We start from the raw sequence: 18,002 nt of genomic DNA on the forward strand, positions 1-18,002 counted from the left end.
ACAAGAGATCAACATATAGCTTCTATTTTTTCTATTATTTGAGCTATTGATATATAATTTAGCTTCATCTGCTGATTTTGTATATTTCAAACCATCTTCGGATTAAAAGTAGACAATTACGATGCACAATCGTGAAGCTAGCGTTGAGAATCTTGCTTTTACACGTTCCGATTACAGTCCAGCAAAATAGGCTCAGACTCTATTGAACGGGTCAGGATAATTAGGGAAAAAATGGAGCGGATGCGAGTTGCGGCGATTTTTTCGACGAGATCCACGATCACGCCAGATTTCGGATGTGTGTCGATGTCAAAAATTTCAAACATAAACACTAGGCATCGTACACGTGTCCTCTGTATATCATAAACTCTTCGCCGGTCGTCGAGGCAGCCTTTTCGTCTTGCTTACTACGTCCGCTCCTCGAGGTTCATTCATAAAACGCTGACAGCCCTTTAAACCGTGGGACGGGCTACAATGAACCCCTAAACGTAAACGTTCCTGTTTGCTCGCGCATTTCCTTTTCAAGGTTAACATCAGCCGCGTTCGAACGCATCCGATTATTGACCTTTCACCGCAGAAAGTTCCTCGATCTCCCTTTCGTTCGTCCGATCCGCCTCTTCTCTTATCATTCCATCGACTCGAGATCATTCCGGTGAGATCTAATTCGGCAAGCAGCTCGAAGCACACAGAAGACAGGAGAAAATAGAAGAAGACACATCGAAAGTGGAGGGGCCGAGACGATCGACGCGGAGCTACGGGGTGTGACGCATCGACGCCGAAGAAAAGTTACTCTTCGCTACTGGAATAATAAACAAACCCTTTTTGTAGGTGCCAGCCGATATACACAGTGGCCCGTTGTTAAGGGAGCGCGGTCCCTGATCTGGGTTAATAAAAATTGGAGCGGTGTCGCGTTTCAAGGAAGACCGACGCTCGAAATCGCCCAAAGGTCCTCTTTGACCGTGGCTGAAAAGGGTGAAGACGCTGCCCGCTACCGAAAAAGCGATCGTTCCCAGAAAATCCTCCTTAAATCATCTTTGTCGTCGTAAAGTTCACTTTGAACATCTCACGGAACGCGTTGGCTCCATTTCGACGGGCGCGTGTAACAGAATGTTGTTTACCGGGCCCGAGTGCAATAAAAGAAAAAAAGAAGATGATCACTCGAGGAGCCCGGGACAGGGTTCTCCTTTGAGGAACAAACGGAAGTTTCCCGTTCGAGTCACCTGCAGCGATCGCAGGATCCTAGCGGCGTTTCGCGTTTCAGCGCGAGATAAGAATATTAATTCGATTCGCTTGATAAACGACGAGCGCGCGAGCGAAAAAGCTGACAGAGGACGCGTTGACGGTGATCCACGGTGACAGAGGGAACTTTTTGCCATCCGGCGAAGCGTTGCCCTGGGAAAAAGGCAGATAAAGCCACTTCTGCTAGCCACGGCGAGCCAAGACGGGGATCATGCGCTGACCGCTACTATTTTCAGCTCTTTTTGCCGCTAATTACGGCGCTCGTGGAAGCGACCTTTATCGAAAGCCACTCGAGGGCCTGGACACTTCAGATTCGAGCTACGCTACGAATTTAAAATAGGCTGATTCAAAGAAACGCGTTCCGATACGACGGATGCACCCATTTTTCTTCCCGTTTAATTATAAACCGAGAGATCTTGCCCTAACGGTCAACGAAGCGATTGTCCCGATCGCTTCCATGATCGTCGTTACCAGACAACTCTAATAAATTCAATCAAACAAAACATCGTTACTCAATATCGAGAAACCCTTTCGATATTAATTCAACCGTTTGTGTCTAAACATTTCATACTACTCATCGCCAGAAGATACATCAACCCCTTGGCGTACCTACTTTCGCTACTAAACTCGTGCAACATTTTACTATCAACAATCTGGAAGAAACGCGACAAAATTGTCCATTCCACCCAAAGTGATTCATTTGAAGATAATAAATGAATAATAGCAAAATAGTTTGCTTCGATCCATGCGTAGTCATTGTTAAATTAATCTAGAAATCTTCATCGCGAGTTCCACTCGTCGTTGCACGGCAAGGGGTTAAAAGCAAGCTACGAAACAACTATAATAACTTACGTTATCAATATAGCTGTATCATCATAGCAACCGGATCTCGAAATAAGTAGATGTATATATCCATAGAAGGGAATCCTACTCACTGTCCACGGAACGTGGAATAACCCAAATAAGAATTTCATCGCGATCGCGAGAGTTCCTTCGGGAAGGGGGATTGGCGCGGAGGATCGAGCGAATCGCGGTCTATCGCGAATCGGGGGATACGATGGCGGTGCTGCGGCCCCTCGCGGCACCCTAAATCATGGCCCGCCGCCGCTGATTCCCGTTCAATTTACTAATTGAATCGAGTGGAGCCGGCATGGGCGTAGACCAAACGGGACTCCGCCCTTCGACCCGGCTCCGCGACCCTCTCCCTCCTGTCTACACCCACTGCGAACGTTCGAGCAGCGGCCGGATAACACGCTCGCTACACGCGACCTCCGCCAAAACCGAAAGCTCCCTTCTCAGTGGCACTTGGACAGCATCCGGAAACGTATCGTCGAGCCTGGATCAAGGGGTCGTGTCGCGCGTGTCGTTTTCCGTCGCCCTTGAATCCTAATCACCGATCAGGAACCGTTGTTTCAACCCTCAAACTCGACGTTCGACGCGAACTCGTCCCCGTTAAAACGATCCCTGTCCCTTCGATCGGCGGAATTCCTGTCGGAGAACGTTCCTCGAACCGTTAGTCGACGCAGATGGCGCACTTCTGAGACTCGGTTCGATTGTCAAGAATTCCAGCGGGAGGACAGCGGGACGAACTGATTCCGATCGAATTGGATTCTTGTGCACCGTGTGACAGTTTGTGGAAAACGAGCGCGATGATGCTGGGGGGCTACGAGTCGCAGCCGGATTACTATCCACAGTGGCATCAACCCTACAACTATGTCACGCAGCTACCTTACGGTGAGTCGGAGTGGATGTGGAGGGTGAATTGATTCGAAAGGTGCGCCTTGAGTCGTCAGTTTGGGATCTGTAGACATTTGGGATTCCGGGGAAGGGGTGGTTTCGTATTGTTAGTTGCGAAGCTTTCACTTCGCTGCCTACTTTTCTATCTATCTGCTGCATTGTCATTAGCGATAAACGTATAACTAAGAAACATGCGTCATTTCACTGAAACAAGGCTCGTATTCACTAAAAACAGATACTCGAATTAACACTAGAACTACCGAGTTCAATTGTCTTCTCGAAATTGTTCTGTAGCAATTTGAACAGTAATTATTGAGGCTTCAGTTTTTCTAATACTAAACCAGTTTCTCCAGTGCTTTTTCAGAGAAGCATTGAGTAACTGGAAAAATTAAATCAGGAATGGGTCATTTTACCCATCCGGTAGTTCTAGTGTTCCTACAAGATCATCCGCAGGAACGTCGGCTCGACGTTCCTCCAGCGACGGAAGATGATTCCATCCACGCGTTCCACGAGTGTCTCCGTTGCACTCGTCGACTCCTAAATTCACCAATCTCATCAATGATAATCGACCAGTAAGCGAAACACGCGATAACACGGGAACCATTTCGGTGCAGGTCCGTTGAACGTTCCCGACGCGGACAGCCAATCGACGTACTGGGGTGCGGATTCCGGGATCTCCGGGGGTAGTTCCGGCGCAGGAAGTCCCACCGCCTCGACGCCACCCCTGATCGAAGAGATCGGTGTCCAAGAGACGAGCTACTCCCCTCTGCAGCAATTCGCTCACCCCTCTATGAGCCAGCACTACCCTAACCTGATCTATCAGCCCCAGCAAGAGGTCCCGCATCATCACCTGCACCACCACCCGCATCATCATCCGCAGAGCCACAGAAGGGACAACGATTACTCCGCGGTTTCGTCGATGAGCCAGGTCGAGAGCGGGTTCCAGCAGCACCTGCGCGAAGGCGTGAGGGAGGGCGGCCTGGTGGTCAGACCGAAAAGGAGGAACACCGCGAACAAGAAGGAGAGAAGACGGACGCAGAGCATAAACAACGCGTTCGCGGATCTTCGGGATTGCATCCCGAACGTGCCGGCGGACACCAAGCTGTCGAAGATCAAGACACTCAGGCTCGCAGCCTCCTACATCGGTTACCTGATGGCAGTCCTCGAGAGCGACGAGGGCGAGGAACCGCAGACCTTCCGCGCGGAGATCCTCTCGCACGGCAGGAGGAGCAAAACGACTCAGGCGAATCAGGTTGGTGCACCTTATTGAATTGACTACCGATCGCGCTGATTGAGATTCTTGGGAGATCCTGTGGACCAACGATTTCCAAGATCTTTTTCACTTATGTTACCGAAGTAATTTCGATAGAATAGAGAAGTCATAGATGTGTTTGGTTTTTTTATTGATTATTGATATTTGCAAATATTATGACATATTTAGCGAGAAGATTTGAGACTAGAGTTACCAGATGGATCAAAACGATCAAAATGAAGTAATTTTGATAGAATAGAGAAGTCTGATGTGTTTGGCGTTTTTATTGATTATTGGTATTTGTAAGTGTTATATATTCAGTGAGAAGATTTAAGAGCTACCAGATGTGTCAAAATGATACAGTCTTGATTTCTTCTTTCGTAACTGTTGAAAAGATATGCTACTCGAAGAAATTACGAAGTAACTTGATTTAGTAGCAAGATGAGAGATAATCCGACTGAAATCTCGCTAAATGCATTCTTATGACTCTTATAGTAAAATAACAAAAAGTCTAGTGTTAAATAGCTCCGTTCCAGAGCCCTCGGATGTAAAGGGTTTTTTCCATGTAATTCTTAATACGTTGAATGTCATGGTAGTCACCGGTGACATAACCAAATCGAGTTACTATAGTTCACTCGATTAAACAAGGGTTATTTGACAACATTTCTATATTATAAATAATGCATGATGCGGTGACATTCAGATGTAATAACGGAATTCAATCAAATCGTTTAACACTAGATTTACAAAGGTTTATTGTATAGTTTATTCTGCTGATCTTATAAAAATTGTTGTTCGTTCATTTAGATTTTGAAAATTAGAGGTTCAAAGGTTATTACAAATCAAAATCGACGTGAACGTTAACTGAATAATATTTCTAAAATTCAATGTACGTCAAATTGACGCGCAAACCTAGTGTTAGTACCATATTTTCCCATTTTGTGTAGTTTGCTCTATGAAATCGTGCGACATTCAACGTGTTACCCAGTTAACTGTGTTTGACGAATATACATGTCATCTTAAAACTCTTAATGGTGCTAACTTTTTCAACGATGGATTATTTATATTTTGAGACATGTAATTCTTCTCCGTTTCCTTTAGTCTTTCGTTAAGATACATTTTAAGTGCATTTGGCCTGCATTTAACAAGTATACACTTCACTATTTAATTTTACTGCGCGCACAATAAGAGATTTTTCAAACTAAATTCCGCATTTAACACGTTGGATCACCGGTGACCTCAACCAAATCGAATTACTATAATTTATTCAATTAAACGATGATTATTTGCAAACCTTTCTGACAAGATAAACCTACAGTAATAATAACGCATTTCAATTACATAGTTTGATATTAGATTATTTTCATTTTGTATATTTTTCTCGGCAAAATCGTACGGCACTCAACATGTTCACCGGTTAAAGGGCACAGTCGAGTGCAAAAGGTTGAAAGTAAAGAACGCAACAGTTCACAGGGTGAAGCTGTCGATTTCTATGCGTCGAACGTTAACTGACATTGAATATTTAAGTTGGAGTTAATTGAAATCACCTCAAACAACGTACTCGACCAACGCCGATTAGTTTCACGGGAAAAGTCCCTCGAGAGCGTGCACTTCAGATTTGGATTTACGCTTTCCTCGTGGACTTTCCCGAATCTCTCGGAACACTTTCGTAAGCGTTGCCCGCGAGTAAACATCGCCTTCTTTAATTGGAGCCTCGTTCGTCGCCGCTCGAGCGCACTCGACCTTAAACTCGTCATCGTGCCTCGAGATCCGTCGAGAAAGAAAAAGAGGCGGATTCCCATCTTATTTGCGCGCCGCAAGATTTCAACGAGACGCGACTAACTGGCCTTTCATGCGTCGCGGGTAGAACTTCGTTAACGTTACGCGTCGAACATTCAGCTCGCTGCTAAGAGACCCGTTAGAATTTCAGATTTATTAACCCTTCAACTGCCGCGTCGAAGAAAGGTGGCGCACCGGGGTTTAACGGAACCCGTAAATTCGACGGACATGGGATTTTTTAAACTTTAGTAACAGTTTAACGCGTTCTGTAATAGCCTCACATATTTGTGACGGCCGTAATCTTATATTTTACATAATGAAGATGAAATTAATCCTGTAGATATTGTTATTAGAAATTATAAAGTACGACAGTATGTTTAGGAAGTCAATGACTCAGTTTGATTTTTCTAATATTTTGTTTACAAGGTTTATTGGATTGAAGAAAATTTATTATATTTTTAGAAGATTTATTGGAGTGAAGACAAATTTTATAATTGAGGAAACTAGTAGAGAACGTGTTAAATCGATTCTGATTCGTTCAATTATGCGAATACGCATTGCAATGCTCTTTGAAGGTACAATTTTCGCGATTTATATGAATTGTATGTATAAACATGAGTAAATCTAGTGTTAAGAACTTTAAAAGTTCCCTTTCTAGCGAAACATGGTATAATTAACACGTTAATTGCCACGAAAAGCTTTAGTGCTTTATATATCACTTATTCTTTTGTAGCAAAACTAAAAAGGTATAATTATCAATTATTTGGTAGACAATCATTAGGTTACACTGTGTCATTTGCGTTATTAAACACTTTCATTCAGTTATCTTACGAATTCTAATTTTCGAGTAATTTGAAAGCTCCGGTTATCGGTTGACCACCGTGGCAGTTCACGTATTAACATATTGCGTACGGTTAACGAGAAATCTCGTTTTTATGTAAAGACACTTAGCTATGCAATTTTGCTAATTACTATAGTACTTAGAAAAATATGAAATTTGATTCAAATTGATTATATATTTAAAATATATTACATAACAATATGACATCTGAGTGTTTCCATGTATAGTGATATAAGTTGACCTCAATGAAAATTGCCATCCGCACAATTCAGTTTCCTGAAAATTAGCCGGTACGCAATGTGTTAACAATTAGACAACAAGTAGACCGACTAACAAACAAGCATCATTCCTCTGCGTGACGAGTTCCACTGACGGACGTGTTTTCAACAGAACCAGACAGGATATCGACGGACACGAGGAAAAGAAATTTCGAAGTGATGAAGGGAACGGAGATTGCGGTTCGGATCGGCCAGGTATCACTGATCTTCGATCATTAGTTGAAATTGCTTCGTATAACGCCGACTCCGGGGATCCGCTTTTCCATCGGACCCTGTGGTTTGTGGTTTTCCCTATTTTCTGCGATTCCTCGCCACCCACGTAGGAACCGTGATCTCTCTCTCTCTTTCGAACGGTCCTCGACCTTTACCTATAATTCTCATCTTACTCGATTACAAATGAACCGGTATCTCTCTCGATGAATATCCCGTAAAATAAAAACATGTGTCTTGATTTTCATTGCAGAACGAGTCGTGTTTGCACCCTGTCTCGAGTCTCATGGCCGAGGAATCGTCGAAAGGCAAAGGACGAACCGGATGGCCGCAGCACATGTGGGCCCTCGAATTGAAGCACGAGTCGCAGGCTAGCCAAATACAATAAAATCACCGATCTCTATCTATTTCCGACGAAACTGCGGCCTCGCGGACCAGAGATGCCGAACGGAAGTCTGGTCCGCGGGATTGAACAGTTTGTCGAGTCGGTTTATCGAATTGCGAGCAACGAAGGACGTCGGTGACGTTCGTACCGGAGAACTGGGACGTTCAAGATATTTAATTTATTCGAATGGCCGTGTATCGGAGCAACGCGCGAAAGTCGAATAGGATTAACCCTTCGCACTCGATTTTTCACTGGAAATATTCATCTCCGGCGAGACACGTACATTTACTGGAACTGACTTCACGTGAGATCATACGTAAATGAAGGGATATTATTTTTTTATCTGATTTCAATGTTACATTGACGTTTTGTCATTATTTTACTTCAATATTGCTTTGGTATTTTATTTGATCTCAATATTACGTTGATATTTTATTTAATTTCAATATTACGTTGCTATTTTATTTAATTTCAATATTACGTTGATATTTTATTTAATTTCAATATTACGTTGATATTTTATTTAATTTCAATATTACATTGATATTTCATTTAATTTCAATATTAGGTTGCTATTTCATTTAATTTCAATATTACATTGATATTTAATTTAATTTCAATATTACGTTGCTATTTTATTTTATTTCAATATTACATTGATATTTCATTTAATTTCAATATTAGGTTGCTATTTCATTTAATTTCAATATTACATTGATATTTCATTTAATTTCAATATTATATTGCTGTTTCACTTAGCAACGTAATATCGAGGCCATTTTACTTCATTTCAATGTTACATTGATATTTCATTTGATTTCAATATTGCACCGCCATTTCATTTAATTTCAATATTACATTCGCTTCGACATTCATCAGTGCTTTCCTTCTTCAGTCACGCGCCAGAGTCCCCACTCGAGTGCAAAGGGTTAATCAACGTAGACTCGTCGAGATGATCGTATCGTTTCGATAATTCTCAGATTTCGATGATCACTCTACGAACTTTTCGGAGCAGACTAGAGAGACGACGCGTCTTCGCCAAAAGATTCTCGTTCCCTCTTCCCGACAGCATATCATAGTCCGTTTCGTAAGGTAGACCGTCGACGTCGAACGGAGCGCCGACGATTTCGTCCCGCCGAGATGAGCGTCGTCGGGTCCGCTGTAAAAAAAAGGAATAGGCGATCGTTTGTAAATACGCGTTCGTGATACGTCACGTGTGTAAATAGAAGTGTCCTGTTACGTAGTTGATAATTAATTGTTAGCCTTCTGCGTCGGTTTTTCCGTCGGGACGAGCTGCGCGCCGAGATATCAGCGTTCGAGCAATCGAAGCGAATTATTTCCGAATGAATTCGATTTAGAACACTCTACCCGCGAGAGTGTAACGCCTGAATATTCTTTCTAAACTCTAGTTTTAGAACGATCGGAATATTCACTAGTAAAACGTTTTAATTAACCCCTTGGCCTATGATACATTTCTCAACTCTGGCCGATACGGCTGCTTCGTCATTAATAATTCATTGGCAAAAGAGAAAAATTGCATATGCCTATATTTCATAAGTATAATTGATTACAGAGGAATAATATTTACTTTGAATTCGAATGAACTGAGTAATACATAGATTTGTTGAATCATTGAAAATCTTGAGTCTAACTCGTAGGACAAGGGGTTAACGATTGGCGCGGGAAAATAAGGGATGCAGAGGGCTATCGAATTATACAAGGTGAACATATATATCCATCAACCCATCGAGGGTTCTGCGAGGAGTAAAATATAATTACGAAGTAGCTTCTACTCGGGTTTCGTTCATTAGAATCTAGGAACCCGAACGGTTTGCGGAGGTACTTGGAATCTTTTGTATAAAGTGTCGTGTCAGCGATGTATAAAAAGTCATTAGCAATAAACGGAGTGTCGTAAATTTCATCTCTCCCTCTTGTTTCATCCAACTGAACATTCCCCGCGCGCCCAGGATCGCGCGATTCGTCGGAAACGTCGTCGAGACGACGTGGAGATCCGAAATCCGTCATTGTGACGGGTTCGATAGCTGTGACATCGAATGTTTCCCTTGGTCGGAGCGTTTCGTTGCGAGTGAAACGTGTTCTCTCGAGCCACACGCTGGGAAAGCATTGTTCAACGTCGGCGATCTCGTATTTCCTGGATGTCCTGGCGCCGGTGCTCGATCCGTGCTGTCTTCTTAACACTAGAACTACCGGATGGGTCGAAATGACTCATGATTCCTTTTTCTAGTTATTGAAAAAATAACGGATGCTTCTCTGAGAAATTACTAGGAAAATTGATTTAGTAATACAGAAACTATGCAAATCAATTGGAGTAATAATTCTGTTGAGATTTCTACACAAAAATTTCAAAACGACAAATTCTTTTTTCCAGTTATTGAAAAGATAACAGATGCTTCTCTGAGAAATTACTAGAGAAATTGATTTAGTAATACAGAAACTATGCAAATCAATTGGAGTCTCAATAATTCTGTTGAGGTTTCTACGCAAAAATTTCAAAAAGTCAGTTTAACTCGGTAGTTTTAGTGTTAATAAATTGTTAGAGATAATTTCTATCTTTTTAGTCATTGCAATGAGAAGGAACCATTTAGTTTCTACAGAGAAATTTCAAAAAGACAGTTTAACTGCTTGCTAGTTCCAGTGTTCATCCTCGCGCGTCTCTGATGCGAGATTCTAAAGAAAACGCGGTTCGTCCTAGTGTTTATTACAAAAAGAATGGCGAAAGGTGGCTGTCGAACTTTAGCTTCCATTGCACGCTTGTCGCAGCTATCGTTCTACCGTGCATAAGGTAAACGAACTGTCGCTCGATGACTTATCGAGACTAAATATTCGCCGTACGTTTCGGTGACATCTCTTTCTGACGCCACTCCGATGTTTTAGCGAATCGATAAGCGGTTGATGACGACATTGTTGGTGTGTAGACATCACCGGCGAGCGACCGTTCGCTAAACAAATCGATCGAAAGGCATTCGAGCTTGCTTGCTCAGTCAGGAAAAGCTAATAGTGGTAATTTAACACATTGCGTACCCGGCTACTTTTCAAAAAACTGAATTGTTCGGATGGAAATTTTCAGTGAGATCAACTTATGTTGCTATACATACAAAAACTCAGATATCATATCGTTACGTGATGTATTTTATAGATAATCGATTTGAATCAAATTCCATATTTTTCTAGGTACTATAGTAATTAGCAAAATTGCATAGCTAAGTGTCTTTATATAAAAACGAGATTTCTCTTTGCCAGTAAGCAACGTGTTAACTCGTTATTAACCCTTTGCACTTTGGAGGTGATTATAAAAATTGGAAATTATAGAATCTGATATGTAATGTTTAACACTATTTCTACCGAAGGTGTCAAAATTTGTTGATCTTTCAACTTACAGTTATTTTCCAAGTTTAGTCGTATATTCTCAATTGACTTTTCGACTTTTCCAATAACGATTAAGTATAAGAAATGTCTAAAATTCCATTGAGAAAATGATTAGACTGAGAAAATAATTTTAAGTTAAAATGAACTTTGTACAATACCCCAATACGTGAAATATTGGAACAAAATAACCTTGTTCCTCAATGTACTCGTGATTTTCCTTCAAGTTAGTTTCAAATATCGTCTCCGCCACGTCAAAGAATATTAACCCTTTGCACTCGAAAATTGTTTCGCTAGATATCTTAATTTCCTAATGAAATATCAACTAAGATTAATATAAACACTATAGAAATCAAGAACTATTCTATTTTAACGTTTCATGGATAATTACGTGAAATGAAATTTAATACAGTATATCAAACTTTAGAACCTTGCTGTATCAAAGCAAATGGCGACTCTGACTCCTCTCGAGTGCAAAGGGTTAACATACCTCCGAATGTCGAGTGTCTTTTCAAGGTGAAATTAAATATCACCTATCTCTAGGGAGCATTCGATCTCTATGCTAAACGCAGAATTCCTCTTTCTCTGGTGAACTGCAATAACACGGTTCCGAGGAAGATAATCTGACAGGAGATCGCAAGGCAAGGGGTGAACAACATTTGCGTAGGCAATTATCGCGAAAAGATTGGCCAATTAACGCGCGAACGGTACAGAATCCGCATCCGGATCGGAAATTACGCCCGAGACTCGGCGCTACTCCGTTTCACAGTGAATCCCGCGGCGTTCCCCTTCCAGCTCGCGTTAATGACTAACGTCGATTAAATCGAGAAACGTCAAGGCTCGAGCGTGCTCGTTCTCGCGCAAAAACCTCTTGCCTCTTTGGGCCGATCACGGCCGGCCGACCGATGGCAACACCCGAAGGCCGGTATACCGGCAGACCGATTGATGACTGTTTGTTTATCGGAATGCGCGTCGAGTGGCACTACATTACGTGCAGATACCCGTCGCTCGGCTCCGGAACGTATCCTACAGCACGATTCCGCCCTGTAAACACTCCAGTTTGCATCTTAACCCCTTGCCTTACAACGCGCGAGACTCGCGGTGGAGATTTTAAATAGAATTCAACAAACACGAATGTTACTCAATCACCTTGAGTTATAATTAGATATTATTCTTCTGTTATCAATGATTATGTCGCAGGGCAAACGGAGTCATAGAACATGCATAGAATTTTTCTCTTTTTTCAGTACTTATTGTAGGAAATGATAATACTTTACGCGAAATAATACACGTACACTAAATTAAATTTTAACCCTTTGCAGTCGATTCGACGCAGCAAACTTATAAAATTTTCAATTCAATATTAAACCTTGTGGAATGTATCAACACATAGAACATCGAAGTAAAATAGTTCTGTCTCTTAATTTACAGAAGATAATCAATTGTGTTAGTTGCGAAGAATATCGTTAATATTCGGTCAGAAAGGAATGAATATTTTCAATGAAAAATATTGTCGAGTGCAAAGGGTTAATAGAAAATGGTACACACGCGTTTTATTAAGGAGTCTGATTATAGTTACTCGTCGTTACGCTCGCACAACTCGACTTCATTATTTTAATACGCGGCTCGTCAAAATACACAATGCCCCGAAATTCAAGCGCACCCTCCATTTATACAATCTTATACTTCCATCTCGGTTGTTCACTTTCCAGAACATTCTTCCGTCGCCATGCATTAACTTCATGTTTATTCTGAATATTCTAGATTCATTAACACCAGAACTACCGTACCAGTCAAAATGACTGTTTTCGATTTTTTTATTTAGCAATTATTGATATCTTCGAAGCATTGAACATTCGAAATGATTTTGAAAATAAATAGTTTCATTTCAGTACTACAATGAATGCCTGAAGAAACTGAAAATAATCTATCGTTACAATTTTCATGGAAATTGCATGTTAATCTCATTAAATGCTCGGTAGTTCTAGTGTTAATACGAATATCATTAGCGACGAGAAAACAATAATTCAAAAAATCAATATATTCTAGAATATTCCAAACACCGTGAACATTCACGCGCACATGCATAATCGCTGTTCATCTATTTCCAAGCATGCTCATCATCCATTCGTGCATTCATTCTCACATTATTAGTGATGAAATTGCATCGATCACGGTTGGAAAATAAATAGGGCAAGGGGTTAAACTGCATCATATATTATCTCCTCCCTTCGTACCTTATCTACCAGAAATAAAACCTGCGGTCGTTCAATTTCCTACAAAATTCTACGTGTTCCTAGCAAAAACCGCTGAGAAAGAAAGTCGCTAGGAGAAAGAGGCACGCGCTAAGCCGGCAGAGGTGTTAAACACGAGGTGAATCGGTGCCGCTGTGTAAACTCTTCCCTTGACGAAGCCCAGAACACCTACGAGCCCCGAATCGACGATATAAACACTCCGCGGTGTCCAAGGAACTCGGTTATTCTGAGTAGAGGCGAAGAGATCGTCGCTTCCTTGTCAAAATGTTGCCCGGAACATCTGTTTCTCTCTTGTGAATCGCACGAGATGTAATACACGAAGAAACCAGAATTTGAAGGTATACAGAGAAATCAATGGAACACGCGTTCGTCTAATTGATCGTGAGCTAGGGGATTCGGATCATCTATCTGGATGATCTGCTCCGTTCTCCCGATGTTATCAGCGACACTCCGACAGTCGGCAAGCGATGGATCGCGACCGAAAGCTAATTTAATTAAGAACTCGCGTCGAGATCTGATCGGTGAGCGTCGAAGTTTGACAGTTTCGCCCCTCGCAGTTTATTTCACGAACTATCGGATCTTATCGAAATTCGGGGTGACGGATGGTCGTCGAAGCGCCAGCCTCTTCCGAGTACGTGGCGAACATCGAAAGGGAACGAGAGACAAAAGCGAAAGACACGCTCACGTGGGAACGTTTCCGAGACACCGACACGAGGAGGCTCGCGTGTGCGCGCGACACGCCAACACGCGTACGCTGACCGAGAGGAAAAAAACATGAAGCAGACGTTTGTTTGCTTTGACGAGTATCGAAGGTCCGCGTACGAGGAGTCTAAGTACAACCAACTAAGTACGACTCGGCCACTTAGCTGGCTCATGAAAAACTGGCCCGTGCATGTGTCGACTCGCCCCCTAATTGCCCGGGCACCACTCTTCTGTTGGAGCTCGCTGTCGCGGGAACAAAGCTGTCGCAGCTAATGGCGAACCTTTGTTCGATCTTACCAGAAATTTTCTCCGACGATTAACCCCTTATCGTACAATGACGAGTGAGGCTGGCGATGAAAATTTCTAGAGTAATTTAACCAGTTAACTGTGTTTGACGAGTATACGCGTCATCTTAAAACTCTTAATGGTGCTAACTTTTTCAACGATGGATTATGTATTTTTTGAGACAAACGTGTAATTCTTGTTCGTTTCGCTTTAGTTTTTCGTTGGGATATATCTTAAGTGCATTTTGCCTGCATTTAACGAGTATACACTTCATTATTTAATTTTATTGCGCGCACAATGAGAGATTTTTCAAACTAAATTCCACGGTTAACTGGTTAACAACCAATGTTCATAGAATTATTTCGCTATTGTCAGTGTATTATTTTCAAATGAAATTCCTGCTGAAAGTAGGATGGAAAATTTTGCTGCTTTTCTTCTAAATTGTCGATAGGAAAATGTCACGCGAGCTTAGCGAAGGTAAATAGTCAAGGGGTTAACTGACGAGCAGTGGAATCGACTTGGTTTAATTTCCTAGTGAGAACTCTGGGAAATCTATTGAAATGTCGAATCGTTTACAGCTCGGTTTAAACATAACTGAATCGACTTTGGTAACTTCCCAGAGAAGCGATGGTTACCTTCTCGATAATTGTGAAAAAGAAATCAGGAATCGATCCTTTTGACCCGTCGGATAGTTCCTGTGTTAAGATCTGTTCGCTTAGATAAATCGATACAGCATCAACGCTGAAACTACGGAGCAGTTGCATTGACTTTTTGAAATTTCTCCATAGAAACTCTAAGAGTGTACCTATTGAGAATTTTAATCGATTTACAGTTTACTTTGCGTGTGGATAAATCAATTTCTTCAACAGAACTACCGGATGGGTAAAAATGACCCATTTCTGATTTCATTTTTCCCAGTTATTCAATATATAACAAATGCTCCTCTGAAAAAGTACTAGAGAAACTGATTTAGCAATACACAAACTGAATTGCAAACCAACTGAACTCTCAATAATTCTGTTGAGGTTTCTACAGAACAATTTCAAAAAGACAATTTAACTGCTCGGTAGTTCTAGTGTTAATAAATTGTTACAGATAACTTCTGTTATCTTTTTAGTAATTGCAATGAGAAGGGACCACTTAGTTTATACAAAGAAATTTCAAAAAGACAGTTTAACTCGCGCGTCTCTGATGCGAGATTCTAAAGAAACGTTTCGACTTGTCTGATGGTTTTAGTGTTATTTCTAACAAGTATCTAAGAAGTCAGACGACAGATAGTTGGGACGTTCAGCTCGAAGCGATTAGAATGTTAAACGGAACAAACGAGGTGCACCGGATTCGTAACACCACAAATCTTCCCGAGCCGTTTACGCTTCGGAACTACTGCACGTCGTGCGTAAACAATACCGTTTTCCTCTGGCATAGATTATGTCTTCTGTCCGAGAGTCGAGATTTAATGTCCCGCAAATATTCGAGGCTGACACTCGCGATCCTCGGAAGATCGTTAACTTATCTGTAATTTATTTCTGTTGCTATCGGCGAACCATACTTTGCTGGTTAACGTCGTTGGTTAACACTAAAACTACCAGACGGGTCAAAATGATCCATTCCTGATTCCTTCCTCTTGCAATTATTAAAAAGATAACGAATGTTTTTCTGAGAAATTATTAGAGAAATTAGTTTACTAATACGCAAACCGAATTGTAAATCATTTAAAGTTTCAATAGATGCACTCTTGTAGTTTCTATACACAAGTTTCAAAATGTCAATTTATCTGCTCGGTAGTTTTAGTGTTAATATCATTTAATATCATTTAACACTAAATTCAAAATTCCTTTCAATTTCAATAAGAAAACGGACGTCGAATAAAGATACTTAGTAACACAAACAGCTAAATGATACTGTAACACATGTATTGTAATGCCAAGTCATTAATATTTATTTGCCACAATATTAATAATATAATAATACCATTTGCCTTTGTTATGAGAGAATATGTATTGTTACAACAAAACGTTGGAAATTCTAGTGGCAGTCAACATGTTGAGAAATTACTAAAGCAATTGAAATCTTAATTAATTCACGTTTATAACTTCTGTAGAGAGATTTAAAAAAAAGACTGTTTAAGTGTTCGTTAGTTCTAGTGTTAAATTGATTAACCTAATTTCCTTCGTTCCTTAACCCTCTCGAGACAGCTGGTACACATTTGTTCCACTACCTTCTAAAACGTAATAAAACTTTAAAACCGCACTGTAAACGGTTCACATAAGTATCACATCATGGTTTACGGTTTAAAAAAACGGGAATTCACGGTTTAACAGAATTTTATTACAACAGGTGCATTAGCATCGCAGTTCTTCGATTGAGACTCTCGAAAGAAGTCACTTTAAATTTCAACTCTGACTTACGTATTCGAAGGTCGACTCGAAAGGGTTAACACATTGAATGCCATGGGGGTTACCGGTGACCCTCAACCAGATCGAATTACTACAGTTCACTTAACACTAGAACTACCGAGCATCTAATACAATTAATATGTAATCCATATAAGAATTCCAACAATAGATTATTTTCAATTTCTTCAGACATTCACTATAGTGTTCAAGTGAAACTATTTATTTTCAAGATCATTTCGAATATTCGATGCTTTTAAGATATCAATAATTGCGAAACACAGAAATCAAAACCTGTCGTTTCGACTGATATACTAGTTCTAGTGTTAATTAAACGACGATTATTCGAAAACGTTTCTATATGCTATGACATGCAGCTAGATAAGCGCGGAATAATAATAATACAACACAATTAACTGATGCAATTATATTTTTTCTATTTTGTGTATCGTGCTTTATGAAATTGTGCGGCGTTCAACGTGTTAAACGCAAATCCAGTTGCGTCCTCGCCGACCGGTCAGCCGCCAATGCGCGAATCGCGGAGCAGAGCCGAGCTTTTATGCGAAACGCCGATCGACTTTCCGCCCGCCTCGATCTCGTTGATCCCGAAATTGAATTGGTTAATTGACAGGCTTAATGGAGAACAGATTGTGCCGCGGGACGCCCGCTGCGCTGGCTCCAGCCGACAGGGGGCGGAAAACGCGAGGGTGCTCCAACGATTCCGCCTGCCCGTTAGATTTTCCGACACGAACGAATCGTTGCAAGTCACCCGATGTGCATTCATCTCCGCTTGGACCCTGGAAAATCGTGAATAATCGCCTATGCTCAATCATGTCCCCTAATTGCTTAGCGAAGCTCCTTAACACTGTGCGGACGCGGATTCTTCGAAACATAAAACCTTCAACGCATGAAGCTAAATTATATATCAATCGCACAATTAATGGAAAAAAGGGAACTACGTGCTGATCTCTCGCTGTTCAACTAATTAAATCATTTGCTTCCGACTTAGTCTCCGACACAAAAATTCCATCTCGAAATGCCGACATCTTTAAGATTTCTAGACCAATTTTACAATCAATGTTGTTCATTGCACGCGGATCAAAGCAAACTATTTTGCTGTTATCAGTGTATCGTCTCCAAATGAAATTTCTACTTCAAGTAGAATGGAAAATTTTGTTGCACTTCTTCCAAATCGTCGATAGTAGAATGTTACCCGAGCTTGGTAACGAAAGTAAATGCTACCGCAAGGGGTTAAACCAACGTTT

At 41.1% G+C, this 18,002-nt stretch overlaps 1 protein-coding gene across 1 annotated transcript; it reads left to right on the forward strand.

The window, feature by feature from the left end:
* The first annotated feature begins 2,500 nt into the window (after nucleotides 1-2,500).
* Hand (heart- and neural crest derivatives-expressed protein) lies at nucleotides 2,501-9,677 on the forward strand. Its single transcript, XM_031982881.2, has 4 exons — nucleotides 2,501-2,970; nucleotides 3,588-4,225; nucleotides 7,587-8,286; nucleotides 8,403-9,677. The coding sequence occupies exons 1-3, from the start codon at nucleotides 2,886-2,888 to the stop codon at nucleotides 7,719-7,721; spliced, it is 858 nt and encodes a 285-aa protein (XP_031838741.1). The 5' UTR covers nucleotides 2,501-2,885; the 3' UTR covers nucleotides 7,722-8,286; nucleotides 8,403-9,677.
* Nucleotides 9,678-18,002: the final 8,325 nt, after the last annotated feature.

Source organism: Nomia melanderi, chromosome 10 (assembly GCF_051020985.1).
Source record: "Nomia melanderi isolate GNS246 chromosome 10, iyNomMela1, whole genome shotgun sequence".
Taxonomy (NCBI): Eukaryota; Metazoa; Arthropoda; class Insecta; order Hymenoptera; family Halictidae; genus Nomia; species Nomia melanderi.

Bases quoted from the DNA above. Each gene is read 5' to 3' on its own strand.
- Hand (XM_031982881.2), top strand. From the start codon at position 2,886: ATGATGCTGGGGGGCTACGAGTCGCAGCCGGATTACTATCCACAGTGG. The intron at 2,971-3,587 runs GTGAGTCGGAGT...ATTTCGGTGCAG, and splicing joins TGTCACGCAGCTACCTTACG to GTCCGTTGAACGTTCCCGAC. The intron at 4,226-7,586 runs GTTGGTGCACCT...TTTTCATTGCAG, and splicing joins AAACGACTCAGGCGAATCAG to AACGAGTCGTGTTTGCACCC.